We start from the raw sequence: 25,390 nt of genomic DNA, 5'->3' as shown, positions 1-25,390 counted from the left end.
AAATGAATTTTTCCAAGCTAACAAAATGCTTACATTTTGTAGTATCTATAATTGGAAACATCATTAAGTAATTAAAGTTAATAGAACATTTAAGTCAAGGCGGGGTCCAGAAGACCAACAAAAAATTTCTGAGCTGCTTGGTGACTGATGGTACATTCAAAGAACAACCTACTGCAAAGGACCTGCAGAGACACCAGAGTGGTGGGCCACAATACAGCACTAATTACACAAACATTGTGTTCATAGAAGAATTCTCAAAAGGAAGACTGTCTTACAACCTCATTATAAAAGTCAATGTTTCAAGAATGTAAAACATTTTTTGAATTAAGTCTTTGGATTAACATAATTTGAACTGAACAAAAATAGAAGTTTTTGGCTATGTTGCTAAAATATACATTTGGATGATGGAGGGGGAGGCATTTAAGAGAAACACCTTGCCCTCTCAAGTATGGATGAATACAAACTGGGCTTTCGGATTTTGTGGCAGCCTTCAGGCCAGGGAATAATAATGTAAGAAGCAATGAACTTGACTAAATATTGACAAATCTTAATTTCTCAGATTAAAAAGTTTCAGATTGCATAGCACCAGTGTTAAACTCCACTTATTTTCTAAACATTTCAGTCGTTGACCTTTACATAATTTCAATGCAGTCCCAGCAAGTTGCAGTCACAGTTTGTGCCGTCATCCTAATTTACGTAGTGTGACACTCCCAGAGATCTCTCTAGTGCTGTACTATTTACTGCAACACAATCAAACTGCTTTAATTTTACCATAATCTATCACAAGATGTATAGCTGGGCTTTGATGTCTGTTGGAATTAACAATCAATGAGTGCTCATCTCACCCTAAGCATTGGTTCCTGCAATGAAAGTTGGAAAGCAAGTGTTTTGGTCTGTACAGAAGGACGAATCGTCTAATTTTGGAGCCAGATCCAAATTTTTTTTTTCTTTTTCTTTTTTGCAGCCTATTTTGATTGTCTGCCACAATTAGGCTACATATGACTATTTGTGTAACAATACTTCATTCTATTTACCATGGAAGTTGGATGTCAGAGCTAGGAAAGACGTCACATCCTAGTTGACCACTTTCAGGGTAAACATTCAAAAAAACCAGTATGGACACCTTCAAGAAAAACTTATTGTGCTTGCTGTTTTGGAATACAGACACCTATCGAACAATGCATGATGCGGTATTTTGCACATCCAAACATTTTAGCAACCTGCTCAGAGATAGAAGTTCGATGGTACTGTGTGTATGATTGATTTAATGAGACACAATAAACAGGAGTGCTATACAGTATACTGTACTAGTACAGCTTTCACTTCTGATGATTCATGGTACAATCATCTTAGATTTTGAGGTTGGGGTTGGTGAGTCATTCCCAATTTTCCAAGTAGGAAATCCGTTTTGTGGACATTCAAGTTAAAACTACCTTGGAAGTTCAGATGGAATGCAGCATAAGTCACCTTGCAGTATCTAGTTACAAAATTTGACACCCTCTGAGTCAACTTGATTTAGTAGCTGCAACCTATTAAATGAAATTCAGTCTAAATGGAAGTCTCCTATAATGTGACACAAGCCTAGGTCCTTAAGTGCTGAATGACTGTATTCAGTTTTGTTACTTTTACTTTTTTGCTTATTCAATCTGTTTTAAATTTAGGAGATAAATGATTATTGTGCATTAAACTTTAAAGCAATGTCATGTTCGTACCCTGCAGTGTCACCACAATCAATTCCCCAAAGTTTTGCATTTTGGTACTGCTAAATTAGGACTCTTCAGCAGAATACCATAACTCCCTGACACGTCTCTGTCGTGAATAACAATACTTCCACTCCATGATAAATTTTATGCTATGCAGTATTCTGAGAAGAAAAAAGAAAATTCTTAGTAACGGTTGATCCAAACAGTTGCCACCATAATTAAATAAGCAATATGCACAGCCATAACAGCAGAGTTCTAACGGAAAAAAATTACCAATGCATTGACAATTCTGTTTTTTCATGGAAAGTTCTGTTTGGTTTCACCAGTTTTCTGAGTAGAAAGACTAAACTATCATTCTCGCTGCTGGTGTATTGGATTCAAAGGTATATTTGTGCTTGTTATGCAAGGATGGGGAAGTATTGTCACACTATTTGAATATTTTTTGTTATTTGTACGACTCATTTTATTTCACTAATAATTTTATTTTGAAATATTAAGTTTTGTTTCTGATTTTCATTGCAATGTATTTAGATTTTCTGTCAAACCTGTTCATTTTGCTAATCTGCTTATTATCTAATGTACTTCCAGCTGATAAGCACATTATATTTTCAAATATGTAAAATATTATGTTGAGGCCATTATAAATCTACTGCATATTGTATATAATGAGTTAAAGAACACTGAAGTCATCATTCTCAAACAGCTGCTTATGAAGTATAAATATCAAATAAGGAGAGAGAAGAGTAATAATTGAAAGCAAATTAAAAAAAGTAAATATACATAAATATAAAAAACATATGTAGCTTTTAGAATTGAAAAAAAAGATACTGTCAGTTATAATCGGTGATAAAACTCATTGCCAAGTGTTTCTGTTATTCATGAGTAACCTGGTTAGATATTACATCATTAGGACAATCTGGATTAGAACAGAAACATTCAGCCTAGCAAAGCTCGCCAGTCCTATCCACTTAATTCTTCTAAAAAAAAAAAAAAATCAAGTCAAATTTGAAAGTCCCTAAAGTCTTACTGTCTACCACACTTCTTGGTAGCTTATTCAATGTGTCTATCTTTCTCTGTGTAAAGAAAAACACTTCAATCATGTCACCACTTAATCTTCTTTTGCTTAAACTGTAAAGGCTCAGCTCTTTTAATCTTTCTTCATAATTCATCCCTTGTAGCCCTGAATCAGCCTAATGGCTCTTCTCTGGACCTTTTCTAGCGCTGCTATGTCCATTTTGTAGCCTGAAGACCAAAACTGCACACAGTACTCCAGATGAGGCCTCACCAGTGCATTATAAAGCTTGAGCAGAACCTTCTTGGACTGGTACTCTACACATCAAGGTGCTATATAACCTGGAATTCAGTTAGCCTTCTTAATGGCTTCTGATCACTGTCTGAAAGGTGATAGTGTAGATCCCACTATGACTCCTAAATTCTTCTCATAAGGTGTACTCTTGATTTTCAGGCCTCTCATTATTTTTTCAAACCTACCATTTTTACTTCCTATGTGTAATACTTTACATTTATCCATCCATCCATCCATTTTCTAACCCGCTGAATCCGAACACAGGGTCACGGGGGTCTGCTGGAGCCAATCCCAGCCAACACAGGGCACAAGGCAGGAACCAATCCAGGGCAGGGTGCCAACCCACCGCAGGACACACACAAACACACCCACACACCACTTAGGTGGACTTTACATTTACTGTCATTAAATTTCATCTGCCACAAATCTGCCCAAACCATGTAAATCTGCCCACCCACTGACCCCTGCGGGACACCACTCTTACCATCGGCCCTAAGGTTCCTTGCACCATCACCCTCTACTTCCTGTGTTTGATCCAATTCTGCACCCATTTACAAACGTCACCATGAACTCCCACTTGTTTAGTTTGATGCCCAACCTCTCATGTGGCACCTTATGAAATGCTTTCTGTAAGGCAAGATAAATAATATCATCTGCTCCACTTTGATCGTATCCTTTTTTTGCTTCCTCACAGAATTCCAGCATGTTAGTAAAACACAACCTCTCTCTTCTGAACCCATGCTGACTGTTCAGAATAACTGCTGTCTTTGCCATGTGCTGCTCAATCTTATCCTTCATAATTCCTTCCATTAATTTTCCTGTGATGCACATTAAGCTCACTGCCCTGCAGTTGCTTGGATCTGCCTGGTCACGCTTTTTATGTAATGGGATGATATTTGCCATTTTCCAGTCCTTCGGAATCTCTCCAGTGCACAGTGACTTCCTGAAAATATGTCAGGGGTTTCTCTGTGTACTCACTATAACCTCCTTAAGAACTCAAGGGTCCTGGTAATTTGTTTGATTTCAGCCTATTTCATCTGAGCTGCACTTCTCCCTCTACAATTTCTATATCCCTCAGTACCTTTTAAGTAGCCCCGTTTCCCACTGGGAGGTTATCTACTTGCTCACTTTTGAAGACCTCAGAAAAATGTAAGTTTAGGGCATCTGCTATTTCACTGTCTGTATCTTTTAATTCCTCTTTACTATTCCTGATGCACTTCACTTCCTCCTTGACTGTTCTTTTACTACTAAAATACTGAGAGAGTCTCTTAGGGTCTTCTTTCGCCTTATCTGTTATATTCCCCTTTAACTGTCTTTTAGCCTTCCTGATATCCTTCTTAATGGTTTCCCTCATGTTCTCAAATGCCCTACGATTCACTTTGGAGTTATTAGTCTTGTATGCCTTATGTGTCTGTTTTTTTTCCTTTACAACATCTTTTTTAACTCTTTATTTACCCACTGCAGAGTTTGTTTTATTTCCTATTAATTCCAAATTTAGGTATGTACCTATCCTGAATTACATGTACAACGTTTTTTAACCTGTTCCACTGCTCCTCAACTGTCTTCACACTTAAACACTTAACCCAGTCTATCCTCTTTAGACTTCGCCGAATCTTCTCAAAATTTACCCTACCAAACTTAACAATTTTAGTCTTTGCATCCGCACTGAGAATTGTATTATATTATGGTCACTTGACCCTAGTGGTTTAGTCACCACCGCACCCTCTGTTCTTTCATGAATGTTACAAAAAACTAAACTTTACCTTGTACTTTAACATATTGTGTTAAAAAACAGTCACTGATTATGATATTATGTCCCTTCATTTCCAAAGAGTAATGTTACTGACATTTTGGGATATGGTGGAGATTTATGATGTTATTACTAAAAAGTGTAGAGTCATTTCTGCTTTGCATCTTTCAACTCGCTCTCTGTTTGCCAGAGCATGAGTTTGCACAGCCATGACATGGGATCACCTGAAAACAACAGCAATGATGTATTTCTTATTTATCCCAAAATCAAGCAATGAATTCCTCAGTGGGCTTTAACAGATAGGCCCTGATTTTTAACAGTCTCCCCAGTCTTGACTCCCTAAGAAGACAAGAAATGACTCCCCCCTCCCCTCCCCCCCCAAAAAAAATTGTAGAGGAAAAAAATGGAAGAAGAAGAAAACAAAACACATCAGACTAATGGTGATATTTCCCTCCCACTCACACTTGAAGATAATTCAGCAGCACTCTAAATGTCACTTCTTTTTCTTCTGGCAGCTCAAAATTCTTACCTGACATTGTAGATTCCAAGCTGTCAACAATATCCAAACTTGTTATTTTTTACGACAGCAGTGGCTGCTTTTGATAACATACTATAAGGAAAAAAGAGGCTTGTGGTTTGTAAGACTTGGTTCATCTTGTAGTGTTTGCTCTCATCTAGCGGACAAAAATCAAGCAATACACACTAGACAACTTTGGTCAACACTTACCCCTGGTTTCAGCCTTTCCACCCCTTAATGTTATATTTTGCTGACAACTGCTTAGACCATTGCTAACATGATTTGCTGCTATGCACATTTTTGACAAATGTGATTAGAATTAGAGCAGTTGTTAGGAATGAGAGTATTGTGCAAGGAATAAAACATTTCACTTTTGAATTAAATAATAATTTTTAAAAATTTTTAATCTTCCCGATAAATCAATAATTGCAGTAGTGATTACCCAACTAACTGCAAAATTGTCATTAGTTGCAGACGTTTATATTGTTAAACTTTTATGTTAACGTTAATTTTAACATTTTAAAAAATTATGATTTTTTATTTATGAAATATTAAACAATTATGTATATAAAAATAATATATGGTACAATGATAATGTAAAATATTAGATGAGTAAGTTGCAAACAAAAAATGTACAAACATGATAATCGTAAATCAGAGTAGAGCATGATGATCCTGAAACAAATACACAGAAACAATAGGGCTACTCGATAAAATATAATACTGACTAAATTTATATATGCATACATACATACATGCATACAAGGGTGGGCAAAAATAAGTTTACAGTTGTTCGTATGGAAAAAGACATACAGGTTGTGATTATTACAATAGCTTTATTAACAGTCCACTTAGGTACAATCTTCTAAGTGCTGAAATTGCTCGCCTAATCTGCCTACTTTTTCCCATCCCTTTATATATATATATATATATATATATATATATATATATACACATACATACATACACGTACAGTGAGGAACATAAGTATTTGAACACCCTGCGATTTTGCAAGTTGTCCCTCTTAGAAATCATGAAGGGGTCTGAAATTCACATTGTAGGTGCATTCCCACTGTGAGAGACAGAATGCAAAAAAAAATTTCAGGAAATCACATTGTATAATTTGTACAGAATTTATTTGTATTGCACTGCTGCACATAAGTATTTGAACACCTGAGAAAATCAGTGTTAATATTTGGTACAGAAGCCTTTGTTTGCAATTACAGAGATCAAACGTTTCCCGTAGTTCTTGACCAGGTTTGCACACACTGCAACAGGGATTTTGGCCCACTCCTCCACACAGATCTCCTCTAGATCTGTCAGATTCCGGGGCTGGTGCTGAGCAACACGAAGTTTCGGCTCCCTCCAAAGATTTTCGATTGGATTTAGGTCTGGAGACGGGCTAGGCCACTCCAGAACCTTGATATGCTTCTTACAGAGCCACTCCTTGGTTATCCTGGCTGTGTGCTTCGGGTCATTGTCATGTTGGAAGACCCAGCCACGACCCATCTTCAGTGCTCTGACTGAGGGAAGGAGGTTGTTGCTCAAAATCTCACAATACATGGCCCCATTCATCCTCTCCTTAATACAGTGCAGTCGTCCTGTCCCTTTAGCAGAAAAGCACCCCCAAAGCATGATGTTTCCACCCCCATGCTCCACAGTAGGGATGGTGTCCTCCAAACACAGCGAGTGAAGTTTAGACCAAAAAGTTCTGTTTTGGTCTCATCTGACCACATGACTTTCTCCCATGCCTCCTCTTGATCATCCAGATGGTCATTGGCAAACTTCAGACGGGCCTGGACATGTGATGACATGAGCAGGGAATCCTTCCGTGCAATGTGTGATTTGAAACCATGACGACATAGTGTTTTACCGACAGTGACCTTTGAAACTGTGGTCCCAGCTCTCTTCATGTCATTTACCAGCTCCTCCCGTGTAGTTCTGGGCTGATTTCTCACCTCTCTTATCTGTGATACCCCACGAGGTGAGATCTTCTTACATGGAGCCCCAGTCCGAGGGAGACTGACCGTCATCTTTAGCCTCTTCCATTTTCTGACAATTGCTCCAATAGTTCATCTATTTTCACCAAGCTGCTTGGCAATTGCCCAGTAGCCCTTTTCAGCCTTGTGGAGGTCCACAATTCTGTCTCTGGTGTCTTTTGACAGCTCTGTGATCTTGCCCATGGTAGTAGTTGGAGTCTGACTGACTGTGGGGTGGACAGGTGTCTTTAAAGAGCTCAGACAGGTGCTAATAATTAAGATTACTAAGTGGAGTAGAGGTGGAATTCTCAAAGGCAGAGTAACAGGTCTTTGAGAGCCAGAATTCTTGCTGATTGCCAGGTGTTCAAATACTTATTGTGCAGCAGTGCAATACAAATAAATTCTGTACAAATTATACAATGTGATTTCCTGAATTTTTTTTTTTTTTTTACATTCTGTCTCTCACAGTGGGAATGCACCTACAATGTTAATTTCAGACCCCTCCATGATTTCTAAGTGGGAGAACTTGCAAAAGAGAATCCTTGGGTACCTTAGGTTTGACTTTCTGTCGAGCAAGTGTTTGCTCACGGGGTCCCAAAAGAGGCACATTACCTGCATTGTGAGGGAGCGTCAGTTACAGCACTACAGCTCTGTGGCTCTATTCCCTGAGGGTGATCCGACTCGCAGGATTGTCATTGTTGAGGACCTGAGAGGCTGGAGTAGACCAAGAGGAATGCCCACGCAACACCTGGCAGTGGCAGATAGATGGTCATTTCCAAAGGGTGGGAATGGATTTTGGGTCTGCCTGTGGGGGTTGCCAACCGGGATCCCAAGCTTTTTCGTCATGTTGTTGGTGCAGCAACAATCTGTACTCGGTGTATTCTCCCCAACCTGACCTTTGTTTTCTGATAACCTAGGGGACGCACGTTAAGATGCAGTAGTAGAAAAAAAGATGAGGGCAAATACACTTTAGTTGTAATTTACCCTCCCTTCAAAATATTAACATTTTGTTGCTTTGCAGCCTCAAATGAAGACGTACACAAAAAATATTTTTTCAGCTGTATTTACTCAATGCAATTCATAGCAGCCAAGGGAATGATATAATAGCAACAGTTCAAATAATATAAAAAGTAAAAATGCAGAATCACTGAGATACTTAAAGGATCACGCCACTCTTTTGTTGTAAAGCAATATTTTGAAAGGGGCATGATTCTTTTCTGTACCTGTGCATACAGGTAACAATTCATAAATACACTAATCTATCACAACATTAAAAACCACCTCCCTCATATCGTGTAGATACCCCTCATATTTCCAAAACAGCTCTCGCCCACTAAGGCATGAACTCCACAAAAACATCTGAAAAGGTCCTGCACTATCTGGTACCAACACTGGAGTAGCAGGTCATTTAAGTTCTGTAAGTTGTGAGGTGTGGCCTCAATCTATGGGGCTTGTTTTTCCAACACAGCCCACAGATGCTTGATCACATTGAGGTCTGGGGCAATTGGAGGCCAAGTCCACTTGTTCAACTGTTTGTCGTGCACCTCAAACCATTCCTGGAAAACCGGGCACATTATCCTGCTGAAAGTGGCCACCGCCATTAGGAAATATCATTGTCATGAAGGTTGTAGCAATCCTTATGCAAGTGGTATGTGTCAAATTAACATCCACATGAATGCTGGGACCCAGTGTTTCCCAGGTGAACTTTGCCTCTTTGAGTGTTCCTTCTTCCTGTAGTGCTTTCTGTTGCTGTCTCTTCCCCGAGGGAAACAACACGTGTTACTCAGCTATCCACATAATCTAAAAGAAAACCTGATTATTTAGACCAGGCCACCTTCTTTCATTGTTCTTTGGTCTCATTTTGATGCTCATGTGCTTATTGTTGGCACTGTCGGTGGTGGACAGGGGTCAGCATGAGCACTCTGACCAGTCAGCAGGTACGCAGCCTCATATGCAGCATGTTGCAGTGCACTGTGGGTTATCCTTCCTTGGACCACTTTTGGTAGTTACTAACCATTACATACTGGGAACACCACTGAAGACCTGCTGTTTTGGATGTTCACTTGTTGCCTGATATATCCAACCCCTTAATAGGGTGTCATTGTAACAAGATAATCAATATGATTTGCTTCATCAGACAGTGGTTTTAATGTTGTGCCTGACCGGTGCATATATGACATCTTTGACCCCAGGTGCCACAAAAATGTAAAAATAATTGTATGTGTGTTGCTTTAGAACAGTTAATATAATTATTGGTGTAAAAAATGTGCTCAATCTTAGCAAGTCAGGTTATGTTACATAAAAGCTATTTTTTAATAATAATAATAATAATAAAATGTTATTTATATAGTGCCTTTCCCATGCTCAGGGTGCTATTTTTTTAAATTGTTTATGTGAAAATACAAAACTAGTAGGGTATATATCATATATTGGCAAAATTCATTAAAATATCAAGATTTTCTTGTCATATCACCCAGCCCTTAAAGCAGTAATATATTTGAGCCAATGAATATAAAAAGGCAAAAATAAATGCATGGCCAGTGGCTCAGTTTGGGCTCTGTGCCAGTAACATTTTAATCTCCTCTTTGTTTATTTGGTTTCTTCATCAACAGAATGGCGTTTGTATCTTGGGCCCACAGTTATCACAGTGTTGTATAGAATTTCCTTCAAGACATAATGCATTCAGAGCTTCTAAGAGTATATATAATCTTCTGTTTAAAACCAATGGAGTGATTCTCTGTTCATTCTTAACAATTGGTTTAATGCTGTTCTAAAAAAAAAAAAATTCCACTTCCTGAGAAACATGGGTTCAGCATATCTATCCGTCCATTTTCCAACCAGCTATATCGTAACTACAGGGCCACAGGGGTCTGCTGAAGCCATTCCCAGCCAACACAGGGCGCAAGGCAGGAAACAAACCCCGGGCAGGGTGCCAGCCCACCGCAGGGCACGCACACAAACACACACACACCAAGCACACATAGGAGCAATTTAGAATCGCCAATGCACCTAACCTGCATGTCTTTGGACTGTGGGAGGAAACCGGAGCACAGTAAGAAATGGTCCCTTAGTTCCAAATGTGAGTCACCAACAGGAAATTGAGTTGCCTTCGCCATTCTTCTCAGTGGAAAGGTCAAGAGGATGCTGTCAGACAGCTCTTTTAATAGCCAAATGAGGAAAACAGTAAGCAAGTAAGAAGACCATCAAAATGAAGGCAAAATTGAATCACATCCTTTGATTCTCCCCAATATGTCAGGGGAGGTGGAGAGGCTATAGGGTATAGGACTTTAGCATAATATTTTTATTACTTCATTGTATAACACATAAAATATATTTTCAATAAATACAAGTTTGTCTAACAAGAACATTTGATAGTGGCTTACAAAACATTTTAGGCCTGGAATTAGAGCTTTTCTGTTTTTTTTAGTCTATATACACTTGATAAAAATAAACACAGTACTGGTACAAGCTTGGCACATACCAAACCATCGGTGACCATCTGGACTGGTCTTGTAATGCAGAGGGAAAGTGTTCTGTTTCCTAAAAGACTAAAAGGAAGGATTCCTTTGCTTTTTCTGTAATTCTGTGATAACCAGTGCACTGGACTGGTAAGAGATGTCCATCGAATCCACAAGCTTATTTAGAAGGCTGGTTTAGTCATGGGATGCACTGTTGACCCACTGAAAGTAGTGGAGGAGAGAATGGAGATACAACTGGTAGTGTGCAAGCGAAACATTTGCTGACGATTCTCACTTTAAATGAAGGCTCAAGGAGTCAAAGAATAGGAAAACAGAGTAATTAATTTTATTGCAATAAACAATTACACAGACTCAACCCAATGAGGCCAAATTGAGCTGATCCCCAAACAAGCCAAAAATCACAGTTTATATAATAATTTATCATCTTGACCTCACTCATAACAATGTATTTGTTGTCTATTCTGACTCACTACTCCAGCTGGCTTCTCATGGACCCTTTTCATGGCCACCAATATTTTCTGCATTTCGTCATTAGTATCATTTTTTGCTTCCATTTTTTCCTAACTGTCCTTCAAACAACAAGTGTTCCCCCTTATTTGTCCTCAGGTAGTTTCTGTACATCATTCTCTTCTTGCTCTATCTTTCCGAGTTATCCAATATTGGTGGTTTCGCTTTAAGCTTAACTAAAAATGAAATATAACAAATGCCTTTATTTAACTATTTGCTTGACATATCTAATTCACACTACGTTTAATGCTTATAGAAGCTCTTAATTAGTTTTATGTCTGTTTATGCTAATACATAACTTATTTTCCATAATAGCCATTTTGAGCAATTCTGCACATCCTCTTTCTGACACAGTAGCATTGAGTACTTTCAACCAATGAATAAATCTGCAGAAGTGTGTCCATGAATGCTATTGAAACTCCTCCATACCTACAGCAGTATGCCTTTATAGAGCCTCAGTGCGTCTGCGCTCTTCTCTTTAAAAGTTTTCTTCTTTTTGTAATTTTTGTATGTATTTTTGGTGGGGGTGTGTTGTTGTCATAGTATTTTTTGAGCCTTTGTAAAAAGCTAAATTTCTCTCCTTGGACAAAAAAGGTACTATAGTATATGTCTACATCTGTCTATTCTCTATCTCCATTCAGATATTCACAGTATCTAAATATGAAGACAGAAGTAAGATATCTTTAGATTTCAGACAAGTGGTGTATAATGTACAGCTGTACAACTATAACAACATAATCATTCCTAATGATGCCTGCTGATAACTGAATGTTTGCTTACGCTTTGATAAACACTGTGTGTGTATGTATAATATATTTGCTTTAAATGTTATGGTTTTTTTTTCCTTTTATAGTACATTAGACGTTTTTGTGAATGGGCTTCTGTCATTTGTTTTCATATGTTTTCCAGTAAACTTCCATGGCCTCCCTGATAAATACAGTTGCCCAACGGCCTTCTCCTCCGGGCAAAATGGCAGCTGAGTTTGACTTTCGATCTGGAGCCAACACGGACCGTGTTTGTGAGCTTGTGCTGGACTTGGTTCAGTTTGAGCAGAGGGAGTTTGATGATCAGACGGCGTTGGAGGTACACACTGCCAAAGACTTCATTTTTAGCATGCTAGGTAACTATTTTTCCTCTTTCTCATGTTTTTGTTTTAGCTAAAGATGGATCGTGTGCAGAAATTAACAAAACAATTGCACAGATACTTTTGTTTTGAAACTGGAACCAATGCACTATTCATAATTAATGTGTGTATGTATATATGTATATTACATGTAAATAACTTTTTTTTTTCTTTCTATGAAAGTTCATGTTGTAAATAGTAGGTGTAGACTTTTGTTAAAAAAAGAAGCTTTTTTTTGCTTTAGACTCCAGTTTTGGGATGATTCATGTTTCCTGTAAGTATACCTTTGTAGAGCAGTTTTGCTAAAAACGGGCCATTCGGCTCAATACAACTCCATAATGTCTGTTCACTTAACTCTTGATGTATTAGAGTGCTTGGTAACGTATTCCACAGATCTATGGTCTTTGTTATAAAATACATTCTAAGAAGAGTGCAAGATATACTCTTAATCTAACCTATCTGTACCACCATTTTCTTCTTAAAAATTCACTTAAAAGTAACAGATGTTCCATATTAATTCCCTTCATTATATTAATCTGAATAATCAAAAATGAGGATCCTTCGAGCCAAATCACCCTGGGGGAATCGCGTTACATGGCCATAATGCCGTAACTGACGCTCCCTCACAATGCAGGTAATGTGCCTCATTTGGGACTCCATGAGCAACTGCTGATTCAACCCAAAGTGAAACCAGCGGTACTCAAGGATTCACTAAAGAGACACAGTACCAAAGGAGTCCAGTCTTCATCTCAGGTCACTGGATAGTGCCCATGTCTCGCACCGATATAGCAAGACAGGAAGCACCAGGACTCTGAAGACTTGGACCTTCGTCCATTTCCAGCAACCTGTCTACTGTCTTGATAGGAAGAGTCACCAGAGACATGAATGTCACTGCTGAGGTAAGTAAACCTCTGGACAAGGTTAACACTCTCTCGTTAAAGGTCATTACAGTTTGTTTTTTATCCAAGCCCAGACACTGGAGAGTTTAAATAAGCGATCATAAAATACTGAAATAACCAAATTACCAAAATAGCATTGATTCAAGATGCATATTTATTTGAGGAAAACAATAAATGACTCCCTATTTCTAAGTAAATGTTGAACTGTTTTTTTTTTTTTCCATTTTAAGTTTAAAGGATATACTTCATATTGTGTTATGGTAGGTTGGTTAGATAAAATGTTGTGTAGCATGAGATATCTCAATAGAGCAATTATTAAACAGTAATCTCCCATTAAGTATTATACTAAGCAGAGTATTGGTGATTGTTTTGAACACAAGACTGAGACATAAGGGAAGACTTTATTGCACTAGGATCGGAGCAGAGGAAATTACCAAAGCGGTGAACTGCCTGCATGACAGTATTGTTCAAAAAGGGAAAGTTTTGAACAATCTGAGATGTCAGCAAGAATTTCAGTTGAATTGGGGTAAAAAAATGTTTTAGCTCACATGTCAGGTGTTTATTCTGTTAAGTGACAGGTAACAAGATACAATGAGAAATATATTTTGAAAATAAAATTACAATACAGAAAAGTTTTTTGTGTTTCCCACAACAGATAAGTCCGGTCTGAGCATTTGTTGTAGCCCTGGAGTCTCTCCCCTACCCCACCTCCCTGAATCCACCCCTAAATACTTTAAAGACCTTTAGTATTTTAAAATGATGCTAAAAATATGACATCCTCAGGAAAGAAATGGTCGGGGACTTCACACATGCTACTGTGCTCAATTGTTAAAGCTGCACAGCTGTCATGATTTGTCATCCTTCTGCTTACCTGACTGCTGCCAAAGCCCTATGTGATGCTTTTCTTTTCCACCAACGTGATTGTTGTATGTGAAGAGAATACACAATTACATTTCTAGTTGTGTTAAGCATTGCCATTGATTATTGAAACTGTCCAGTGCTGAATCCAGAGGAAAAATAAGTATATTCTGTAATTAAATTATGAAAAAATGTCTGCAGCGAATATTTCTGCATTACAAAAAGTATATGTATTTTTTTTAATTCCATTGAATATGTAGAAATTATACACACTTAATTTAAAAAGTAATATTTAAGTGAAGTAGTGAGCATCTTTTGTTTTGTAAAGTATTAGTATTATTTTGGTAATTATTATATAACATAAGAAATGGGCACTAATTTTATATTTTAAGAAATTCACAAACTAGTAACATTTTTATTTAATGACTTGACAGGCTCAAGATACAACTTTAACTTGTATCTTTCATTTAACGTGTAATAAAGAACAAGCGTCCTTGTATCCGTGTGTCTGTTTGATTGCTGTGTCTGCCTTTTCAACAAATGGTACATCACAAACAAACTTGAAATATTGTGTATCCCACATAAAGTTGGCAGTTCCCAAAAATTCTAATTTTTAGTGTGTATATTTGCTTCAGATATTTGTTTGATAACAATCTTTCTTATGGTTGCAACAATAGTCCACATCATTCTTTAAATCACTATTTTATAATTCTGCCCACTTTTTTACTTAGGAATTTTTTTTTTTGCTTTGTTCACATTTTGTGAATGTCATATACATAAATTGTCCCTTTCGGTTGCCATTGCCTCTGACTGGAATGCACAGCTTTAGAATCCGGCAGACAGCGCTTCAGCAGAATTGCACAATTCCGTATTCAGCTGTATTCAGACAGAATTCATTTTTACACCAGCTGGTGGTATAAAGTAAGTACTTGAAATGAGGTAATGACCCACCGGTACTCTGCACTGGCATTTCCCTGTTCCCTGTAGTTAATGTATGCTTACCATCAGCTCAGACCACATCAACAACTCCGACCTATAAGACCAATATGTCTGTTCACACCTCCAAGTGGGACAACCCTACACCCCTACCCGCTTGTCTATATAAATTGTGCTTATTAGAACCCCAGTGGACCTCCAAGGGAATATAACATCCTCGCCACCCCCCACAAACAGGAGTACAACAAAAGTTTATATTTTATTTTTTTTGCCCAACCTCAGCCATTGGGTAAAGTAATTATTACCAAGTGCAGTTCTAGTTCCATGCGAATAACTTAAATTAAAAATTTACTGACATGTCGATTGACCACAGTATTAGTTTCACCTTGGATGTGTTTTAAAGACCTTTTTTATAAAAGGTAAACATGTTGTCCATGAAAAGTTATTGATATGAGCGATTTGAACAGGACTAAAACTATAATTACATTACGCCATCTCCTGTTGTAAAACGAATCCTATCTGAATAGGGCTGAAACTCAACTATACACTGTTTAGTTGAAGGCTAGAAAAAGGCTGAAGTGTATTTTTGCATGCAAGTAATATTGAAATTCAGGAAACTGGCTTGGATTGCCTAATGAATTTGTACCCAGGTTTGTTCTTTATTTGACAAACTGTCAGCTGCCAGTTCATGTCTGTGTTGTCAAAGTTAAGGAAACTCATATCTTCTGTTCATTAAAATGTTAGTGGTATGGCTGCCACCCTGAGTCTGAAAAGTAAAAATCAGTGACACACACTAACAGATTTCAAACGATGCTCAAGAATAATAATAATTCATTTTATTTATAAGGCACTTTACTTTTGTAGTAAATCTCAAAGTGCTACATAAAAAATATGTAACAAAGACAAAACAAGATTAAAACAGAGTTAAAACAATAATAATTAGTGGCATTTGTGTTAATATGCTTTCCTAAATAGAAAAGACTTTTTCTACACAATCTGCTGTGTTCTCAGGTTCTCTGGTAGGGCATTCCAGAGCTGTGGAACAGCGAAAGCAAAGGCTCGGTCACCCATTGTACGAAGTTTGGTCATGGGGGGGTGAAGGTGGTAGGTATTTGCAAAATGGAGGTTTCTTGTAGTGGATTGTAATATAAGGAGTTCCTTAAGATACTGTGAATAACATGAGCATAATGAAAATTGGCTGTAGAAGGCTGCCACCTCTCTAACTCTGACAATAACGACAACCCAGCAGAAAAATAAGGACTTTGTAGGATGCCGTTCTCTATGATGCTACAGTTCTCATATGGCCTTCTAGAAATGTTTCTTTTTGGTCATCTCAAAGCAAATATGTTCATTGGTAGACTAATAATAGTTAGTGTCATTCTCAAACCTGCTTACTCCAATTTGGGAATAAAGCAGGCTTTACAGGAATGCATTTGAGCGAAGGAGAGCCAGTCAAGAGACGTTCAGACACACGAAGATGCAGGGGAAAGGCACTAAGTCACACACAGGATGAGAGATATCAAATATTTATTCTATTACCTATTAGCATGGCTAGCACTATTATAACACATAATATAGTGCTAGACAATATGACTTGTGATAAGCCAACACAGTTAATTCATTGTTAATGATAATGATTAATTTAAAAGAAAAAAAAAACAGCCCAGTTCAAAAATAGCAGTGTTTACTTCTAGTCATGACTTCCAAGATATCTAAACAGATGCATTATGCTTTAAATGTGCCAAACTACTAAAACTGGACACACCTGATGATCCCAATGTCTTACAAATAATTGTAGGATATGATTCCTTCTGTGGATTTTTCAGTTCTTACCAGAGTACTAGCGATGTTTCTAACAGGTTTTTAATTTGGCTCTTTATATAATAAACATTTTATGTAGTGCCCTTTGAATGAAGAGTAACATTGCAGATAGCAATCTAAATTTATCATAAGCCCAGGAAGGTTGTAAGGTCCTGCTAGTACACATGGAGGGTTAAAATAAAAATTAAGACCAAATACTTGCAAAAAAATATTTAGTCATGTGGAATAATGGTAGTCGCATGCAAAATACTATTTGATTCTAACTTTTTTTTTATACAGTATTGTGCTTGTATCACCCTGACAGTTGCTGAAAAACATGATTATATTGATATGTAAAATCTCTCTGGCACTGTTTTATAAGGCCTGCAGGTATTAAGCATGCTTGCTTCTGGAATTCTATTAGTTTTTTTTTTTATAAAGGGAACATTTAAGAGGCTTATCAAATTCCTATTTGGGTGTATTGTGTTTTATTTCATTTATATGTTATGAAATAAAGGGTAAATAGGATTGATGCGCTTATCAGGCTGAATGTTCTAATGAATCTTTAGCATAAGCAACTGTTAGAAGCAGTTATTACTTCTGTATGAAAGTCCCTTTAAAAAAAAAAAAAAAAAGAAATCTTGTCCTAATGTAACCTTGGGGTTTGTTGATCACGATGGTATTTTTAGGAAAGTAACTGCTGTTAATAACTTCCCTGCGTTGTTTTTTTAATGGCAACACTCTTGTTTCTAGTAAAGCCACCAGAAGAAGAAGCAGCGAAATATGTGGAAATATTGCATGCAGAGCATGCAAAGCATACATAAAATGTGTCTTGTTGGCCTGCTTTCTTAAATGTTTAAATATCCAAGTTTCAGTGGTGTTGGCTATTTGATTGCCCTTAGGAAGAAATGGTCGTAAAGTATAATTTATCCAATATTTGATAGTGTTATTGGAAATTGTTAACATATGTTCCTGGAATACTGTGTTTCATAATTAGGTAATGATAAATTTAACTGTATAATATATATAATATATTTATTTAAGCAAACAGCAGAATGTTTTGTTTAAATGTCTCAATCCTTTACCTGGGAATCGAATAGAGTCACCATTTCTCAGCATGTCACTAAAGAATTGTCTTGCCCTTAAACTATTCCAGTAACCACAAAATGTGTAGTGAAAAGTAAGGGTGTGGTATAGACCAGAATAAACCTTGAGACACCTAAACATTTGGAAAATAGACTACAAATGTGATTTGAAAGTGAAAACAAAGGGCATATTTCGCCACCACAAAGATTTTCTTTGGTTTTTTTTTTGGTTTTTTTTGGGGTTTTTTTCGTTAAGATTGTCCCCTTCTTGCTCGATTCATTAATCATAGTTGGATTTTCTTCACAGTCCACATAGAACATGCTGTGCATAAAGATTTACCACATAATGTATTGTTTGGCAGTCATGAAGGAAAAGTAAAGGCTCCTTGCTCTAGAAACTAGCTAAAAGTAGTTTTTCTCTCGGCTTACACAGTCCTTTTGAGCTAATGTTAGGGTTGTAGTCTTGTTTATCTTTGCAGTAGTTTGTTCTGTCCATTTTTCTTGTTGATGGTTGCAATAATCAATATACAAGTCTATCAAAGCAGAGCAACATAACCCCTTTCTTCCTGGGAGTTCCCAGGCCAATACACAGTGAGGTTCCAATTATTTGTAATATGTCCTAAGCTGAAACAATGTGTTCCCAACTCCTCTAAGTAATCATTTAATTCTGTATAGCAGAATAAATTCACAGACCAGGTTACTACACCAAAGTCCTGTTTTCAGTTAGACTGATGGCTGTGAATTCTTCACATTTCTCAATACCCCGTTACAAGAAACAGAATTCCTGAAGAGCTGCTGTGGATTTAACATTTTTTGCTTTTGGGTGAAGCCAAATCAGTTTGTTTGATAGGTGTCAATTCTTGATATGAATGTGATGCATCTTCAACACATAGTTTGAGCCCACCTCTTTTTGTTGAATCAGAACTTGTAACTGTATGTACTATTATAGAAAATGAACAGATTTGTAGCCCTTAGTTCCTCATATTTTTCTTTATTCATTTTATTGAAATGAATACTTCATTATGGACAAACTGGGGAAACAGAAAGTATTTGTAGTAAGGTTGCATTTGCTTTGTTCCGTAAAAAATAATTAAATCTGTTATACAGACAACTGTTATAAAACAGATAACTTCTTATATGGATATAATTTATTTTTATTCTTCAAAATACATTCCTCTTTGATCAATACACTTGTTTGCACATTCCTTCACCTTCTTTATGCCCTCCAGGAAAGCAGTTTTTGAAATATAGTTAAGCTCCCTTGTCATTGCACATTGAATTTCTTCCACTGTTTGAAAATGCCACCCTTTTAAGGGAAAGTTCAACTTTGGGATAGAGAAAGTCGGCAGGTGCAAGATCTAGCGAATAGTATGGGTGATGAAGAACAGCAACTTTCCTGTTCACCAGAAACTTCTTTACAATTGCAGCATTATGATATGGCGCGTTATCGTGAAGAAGGAACCGCTTATTGGATTGGAATTAGGCCATTCTAACTCATTGAATTCTCTTCAGTAGCTGATCCAAAACACCCACATAGAATTCTGCATTTACTTTCTGTCCTTCAGGGACAAACTCTTGATGAATTGCATATTCTGCATTGAAAAAAATAACACCGTCTTAACTCGCAATTTTTGAAATCGTAGTGTCTTTGGTTTTGGAGAGTTTTGTCCCACCCACTCTGCACTCTGTTGTTTGGTGACCACACCATGTTTCGTCACCGACAATGATATTTTCCTAAACATGTTCATCTTGTCCCATTAAAAGAAGTTCCCGGCAGTAAATAACACATTCTTGTTTATGCAGTGTGGTCAAGACGTGAGGAACAAATCTCACGCCGATCTTTCTTTTTCCTGTCTTCGGTTACAATCCGCCAAACTGTGTCCTTACCAATATTCAATCAATCGGCAATCATTTGGAGAGTGGTATGACAGTACATGAAGCATATTACGACATAGTTACGGTGTCAGTCGCTAGATGTAACGAACAGTACTCTTTTTGAAACAACTTGTCCAAAAACCTTTGGGTCGCACCTTGTATATTTGACAGGTTTGGGAGTAAATGAGACGCCAATTTGTAGGAGTAATTGCTGGTTGTAAAGTCAGTTCAAATTAAGTGCCTAGTTTTGGTTTAGTACACAGGCAGAAGCAGTAGTAAAGTCTTGCATCACTTATGTTATGTGAGGCAGCCTGAAGACAACAATGCAGTGGCTGTTGTACAGAAATTCTGAAATCATAAATTGACAATTGATTTCACAAAGGTAGACTTAAAGTTTGGATAAATCCAAAAAAGGAGGGAGAGATTTGGAAAAGTTAAAGCATTGGGAAATACAGTAATTTGACTTGTCCATTAAATATTACTCTTTACTGATATTAACCAGCTAATACCTCCATATGCTGATGAAAACATAAATCTTGCAACAGTAAATGTCACATATCTGTTGCGCCTGTTTTTGAAAGTATAATAATAATTCTTTTAATTTATATAGCACATCTCTCACTACTCAAAGCGCTTTATATAGTGAGTGGAGAGCCACTTCAGCCACCAGTAATGGGTAACATTCACCTGGATTATGTGACAGCAACTATTTTTGCACCAGTACACTCGCCACACAGTAGCGCTTAGGGTGGTAAAGTGGTGAGAAAGACAATTGGAGATGGGTGGATGATTTGAGAGCCCCAATGACTATACCTTGGAGGGCAATTTAGACAGAGCATCGGGATACACCCTACTCTTTACGAAGGATGCCCCAGGACACTTCAGCCACCACCAATGTGCAGCATTCACCTGGATTATGCAGTGGCAGCTATTTTCACGCTAGTATGCTAAGCATCACCCACTTGATGTTAGGTGGTGAAAGCCTGAGAGATTGAGATAATTAGAGACAGGGGTGATTACGAAGCCAAAATGGATGACAGAACATTGTAAGACACCTGCTCTTTTTGAAAGATGCCCAGGGATCGTTTATGATCACAGATTATCTGGACCTCAGTTTTACGTCTCATCTGACACATTTTTCTGCACAGTGGTCCCTGTTACAGCACTGGGGTTTTGGGAGCCACACACAGACCACACTGTAAGCATCCCCTTCTGGTCTAACCAACATAGATTCCAGCAACACCCCAAGGTTTTCCTAGGTGGTCTCCCATCCAGGGCCAAATCCTTCAGGTGGATTACCTTTTCTGAAATGCAGGTGGTATGGCTTCTGTGTGGTAAGTAACCATTGTTTCTTAAATCTCTGTAATAAACTTGTTGGCAAACTTAACTGGAGTTTATTACGAAAGCAACTTTACAGAGTTTTGTTAATAAGAAATTAGAAAAAAGTATTCCATATAATATATGTGTTTACCAGTGCTACATAGACCAATATTTTTAAATTTGTATGTATACTTTATTTATTTATTTTACTAAATACAGAAAAAAGAAAGCAGTAGAATGCGTGCACTTTAAAATGCAGTTATTCTGTTGCGTTGAATCCTTTTTCCAGAATTTTCCATCTGAAGTGTTCATTAAACTATAAGCTGTTTCTTCTGCCAGCAGAGGGTGCTTCAGAGTTGTGTTAAAAGTCTCAACTTTTAATGAAACCTCTTGATAAAGGCATTTATACCTACACCTTAGCCAGGCTGAAATTGGATAATCATATTATCTTCCTCTCCTGAGCATTATGGAGCATCTTAAATTAGAGGCACCGAATTGCTTAAACTGTCATGTAAGGTCAGCTGTGTGTTTCCAGGTGATTTGCTTTTGCTTGTTTTCCCTCTCGATGATTGGCACAGTGATAAACGCAGTTTTAATTATACTTCCCTGCATTTCAGCAAGTCTTTTATTACACAATATATTGGTTGAATCACATGAGACAAATTAAAAAGCTTTTGTTCATGTTATATTTAGTAGGATTAGCTGCAAGGTAATTCTAGCGTATGCACTTTTCCAGATTTCTGTTTATGTCTGACTGCCAAGGAAGCTTGTTAAAATTTTCCAGTTTTATATGTACTTCAATATATGTCCAACCTGAGCAACCCTTAGTACAGAAAATGTCTTCAAACTGCTTTTTGTTTTTATAATCAAGGATTTGTTTAAGGTTTTTAAGTAAATTAGATGTTTAAATTGATATTTTAGGTGCAGCAGACAAACTTATGAAGTACTACATTAATTAATTTTATTAACTAGATGTAATTCAGCAACAACCAGTATGTAACATTTATTTAAAATGGAACATAATAACATAAGCAATTTGACAAAAGAGAGGAGACAATTCAGTCCATGAAGCCTGTTCATTTAGCTAATAGCTAAGCTGTCCCATTATCTCATCCAAATTCTCCTTAAATGTTGTCAATATTTCTGCTTCAACTCCAACTCTTGGTAGTTTGTTCCAGAGTCCGAGAAGTCATTGCGTAAAGATTTGCTCTCTGGCTTGTTCTAAATGCACTTCCCCTTAATATTCTCCCCTAAAACAAGCATACAGTATTGATCAGTTAAGTAAAGAAAAATAGAGAGGTGGGAAATTTAGCAGTTTAAGTAGCAAGTTAAGCTGTCTTCTTGGAGCCATTTTTAAAATGAAAGTATTCAGTAATTATTCCATTACTACAGTCAGGTCCATACAGAATTTGGACAGTGACACAATTTTCATATTTTCACTGTGTACACCACCACAATGAAATAAAGCAATTATTATGTGACTGAAGTATGAACTTTCAGCTTTAATTTAAGGGGTTTACCAAAAATATCACTTAATTATTTTAGGAACAACTGCCATTTTTATACATGGTCCCACTATTTTCAATGGCTCATAAATACCTGGACATTTGACTGACATGTTGTCCCATAGCCAGTTGGGAGAAGTTATTTCATTAACTATTAAGTGGGTAAAAGGTCTGGAATTGATTCCAAGTGTAGAATTTGCATTTGGAAGTTGTCACTGTGAACTCTCAATATGAATTCCAAAGAGTTGTCCATGCAAGTAAAAACAGGCCATCATTAGGCAGATAAAAACAAAACAAACCAATCTGAGCAATAGCAGAAACACAAGGAGTAGTCAAATCAGCCATTTGGCACATTCTTAAAAAGAAGGAATGCATTGGTGAGCTCAGCAATTCCAGAAGGCCTGGACAATCATGGAAGACAGTTTTCTGGATGATTGCAGAATTCTGTCCTTGGTGAAGAATAACCCTTTCACAATGTTTAGCCAAACCAAGAACACTCTCTGCAAGTCAGACCTATCATTGCTGAAGTCTACAATCAACAGAAAATATAATTAAAAGTAAATATTGAGGGTTTACTACAAATTGCAAACCACTGGTAAACCTCAAGCATAGGAAGGGCAGCTTAGACTTGGCCAGAAAACATTTTTTAAAAACCTGTCTAGTTCAGAAACAATTTTCTTTGGACAAAGAAAACTAAGATCAATATGTACCAGAATGATGGAAAGAGAAGAGTATGGAGAAGAAAAGGAATGGCTCATGATCCGATGAATTCCACATCATCTTTGAAACATGGTAGAGGGAGATTTATGGCATGCCAGTGGAAGTCAGCACTAATTTTTTCTTGGCTATCACTACAAACTACATGGGTTAAGTATGATATACATAAATATATACATTTTGGCTGGAGCTTTCCTTTAAGTTGTCTATTACATTCGTATATATTATATATTTCTGTCTCTATGACTAAGGAAGGAGTTTTACATGTGCACACACTGTTTTATCCAGTTATTTTTTGCAGTCTTTTTTTGTTTAGGAAACAGCTTATTTTGATGCAACCTGCCAGTTCTAGTATGTTACTAGTTTCTTTATGCATAGGTATATCAAATTTTAAAAGTAGATACCCTGGCCTTTAATGTTTGCTGTTTCTAGGAACGGCATTTTAGAACACAACACGGCAAGAAATGACATTCCTGCCTTTATTTAAAATATGTTTGTTATCACTTACTGGCAGGCAGGCTTTCTGTGGCTGAAGTTTATTTTATATTGTGGTATATCACATTGACAGAAAGTTTTTAACTCCTTTGCAGTTACCTGGATTTCTGCATCAATTACTCATACAAGTTGATGTCTGAGTCACGATTATAGACAAATACCATCTGCTTAAACTAATAATACATAAACAATTTCACTTTTTCTTGTCAAAAGAGAGCACATTGTCTAAACATTCACAGTCCAGGCTGAAAAAAAAAAAGCAGGTACCTTTTTGTATTTAGTAACTGATGAATCTTTCATTAGGAACAATAACTTTCAACAAATAATAATGTTTCCTTTAGCTGCTAATCAGACTTGGACAATTGTTAGGAGAAATTGTAGTCCATTTTCAGTTCATTGATGCTTGCGGAAACTGCTGTCTTCAGGCCATGCCATTCCAGAATGCAAATTTCCCTCAGTGTAAGCCTTTCTGTTGTTAATTAGTGCAGGTAAGCATAACAAACATTGCCTAATGAGCCAGTAGATTTTCATGACATTACTAAAGAATGTTCCTTAAAGATGTCAATTTATTGTGATTATTTTATTTATTTACTTTTTGCTTTTCTTTTCATTTAACACTTAAGAGTGCTGTGACTTAATATCCTACACAGCTATTTAAATTGGCCATATACTTAGCATTTTCAAATTCTTAAGCTAAGCTAATCTGTGGACACCTGCTACTTTGCCTGTTACATGGGTATAGTATTCAAATTTACACCAGCTAAAAAACACCTGGAAGCTAAATCTGGAGTATATCTTTTTCAGAAATGCAAATAATTCTTAATAACATAATTTACTTAAACCTTTTCAAAACATTGTTAATTCTGTTATCATTGTACGGTGGTAATAAATTCTAGTTCATTTCAGAACTCTTTGCTTCACTTTCAGTTTGTTTTTTGGAATAACTGCATATTTTTGTAAGGTCTTTATATTACTGGGCTGGACGACATACCAAAAATTCACTACTATTGACAATAAGAAGCTCACATCCGATATGTTCAGTAAAAGCTCTCTCCTATTGTGTGATTTCATGAGCAGTCCCCCTTTTTAAAAAAAAAAATACAGCACCCAGTCCTATTCCTAACATCCAGTCACATGCTTCCACCTTTCCAGCTTTCACCCTTTATTCAAAATAAACACAGTGAGCTAGGCATGAGAAAACATGAGCATTAACACTTGAACCCCAGACATGATTAATTGAATACAAATGAACAACAAGCTGGTATCTGAAAGGATGCAGTGCCGATAGTTTGGTCATATAAGTTAGGACACATATAGATTGAGTTTGCATTTCATAAATATTCAAAGTTTAAAGCATGTTGTGCAGTACATTAATATGTCATAAATGTGTCATAAATTATGCCCTACATTTATTTGTAAGATATTTAGATCAGGTGTGTGCAGCTTTAGTAGTTTTGCACGTTTAAAGCCTAATACATTGGTTTAGATATCTTGGTAGTCAATGATTAAAACTATACACTGGTATTTTTGAATCAG

At 36.9% G+C, this 25,390-nt stretch overlaps 1 protein-coding gene across 1 annotated transcript in view; it reads left to right on the top strand.

The window, feature by feature from the left end:
• Nucleotides 1-25,390, top strand: part of tmem102 (transmembrane protein 102) — a 66,371-nt gene that overhangs the window by 10,610 nt on the left and 30,371 nt on the right. The window contains exon 2 of the mRNA XM_039746928.1: nt 12,151-12,361. Within this exon, the coding sequence (XP_039602862.1) occupies nt 12,160-12,361 (202 nt within the window). The 5' untranslated portion in view covers nt 12,151-12,159. The remainder of the gene's footprint in view (nt 1-12,150; nt 12,362-25,390) is intronic.

Source organism: Polypterus senegalus, chromosome 3, assembly GCF_016835505.1.
Source record: "Polypterus senegalus isolate Bchr_013 chromosome 3, ASM1683550v1, whole genome shotgun sequence".
NCBI classification, from domain to species: domain Eukaryota; kingdom Metazoa; phylum Chordata; class Cladistia; order Polypteriformes; family Polypteridae; genus Polypterus; species Polypterus senegalus.
The sequence above is the reverse complement of the archived record's forward strand: the minus strand, read 5'-3'. Positions and strand labels throughout refer to the sequence as shown.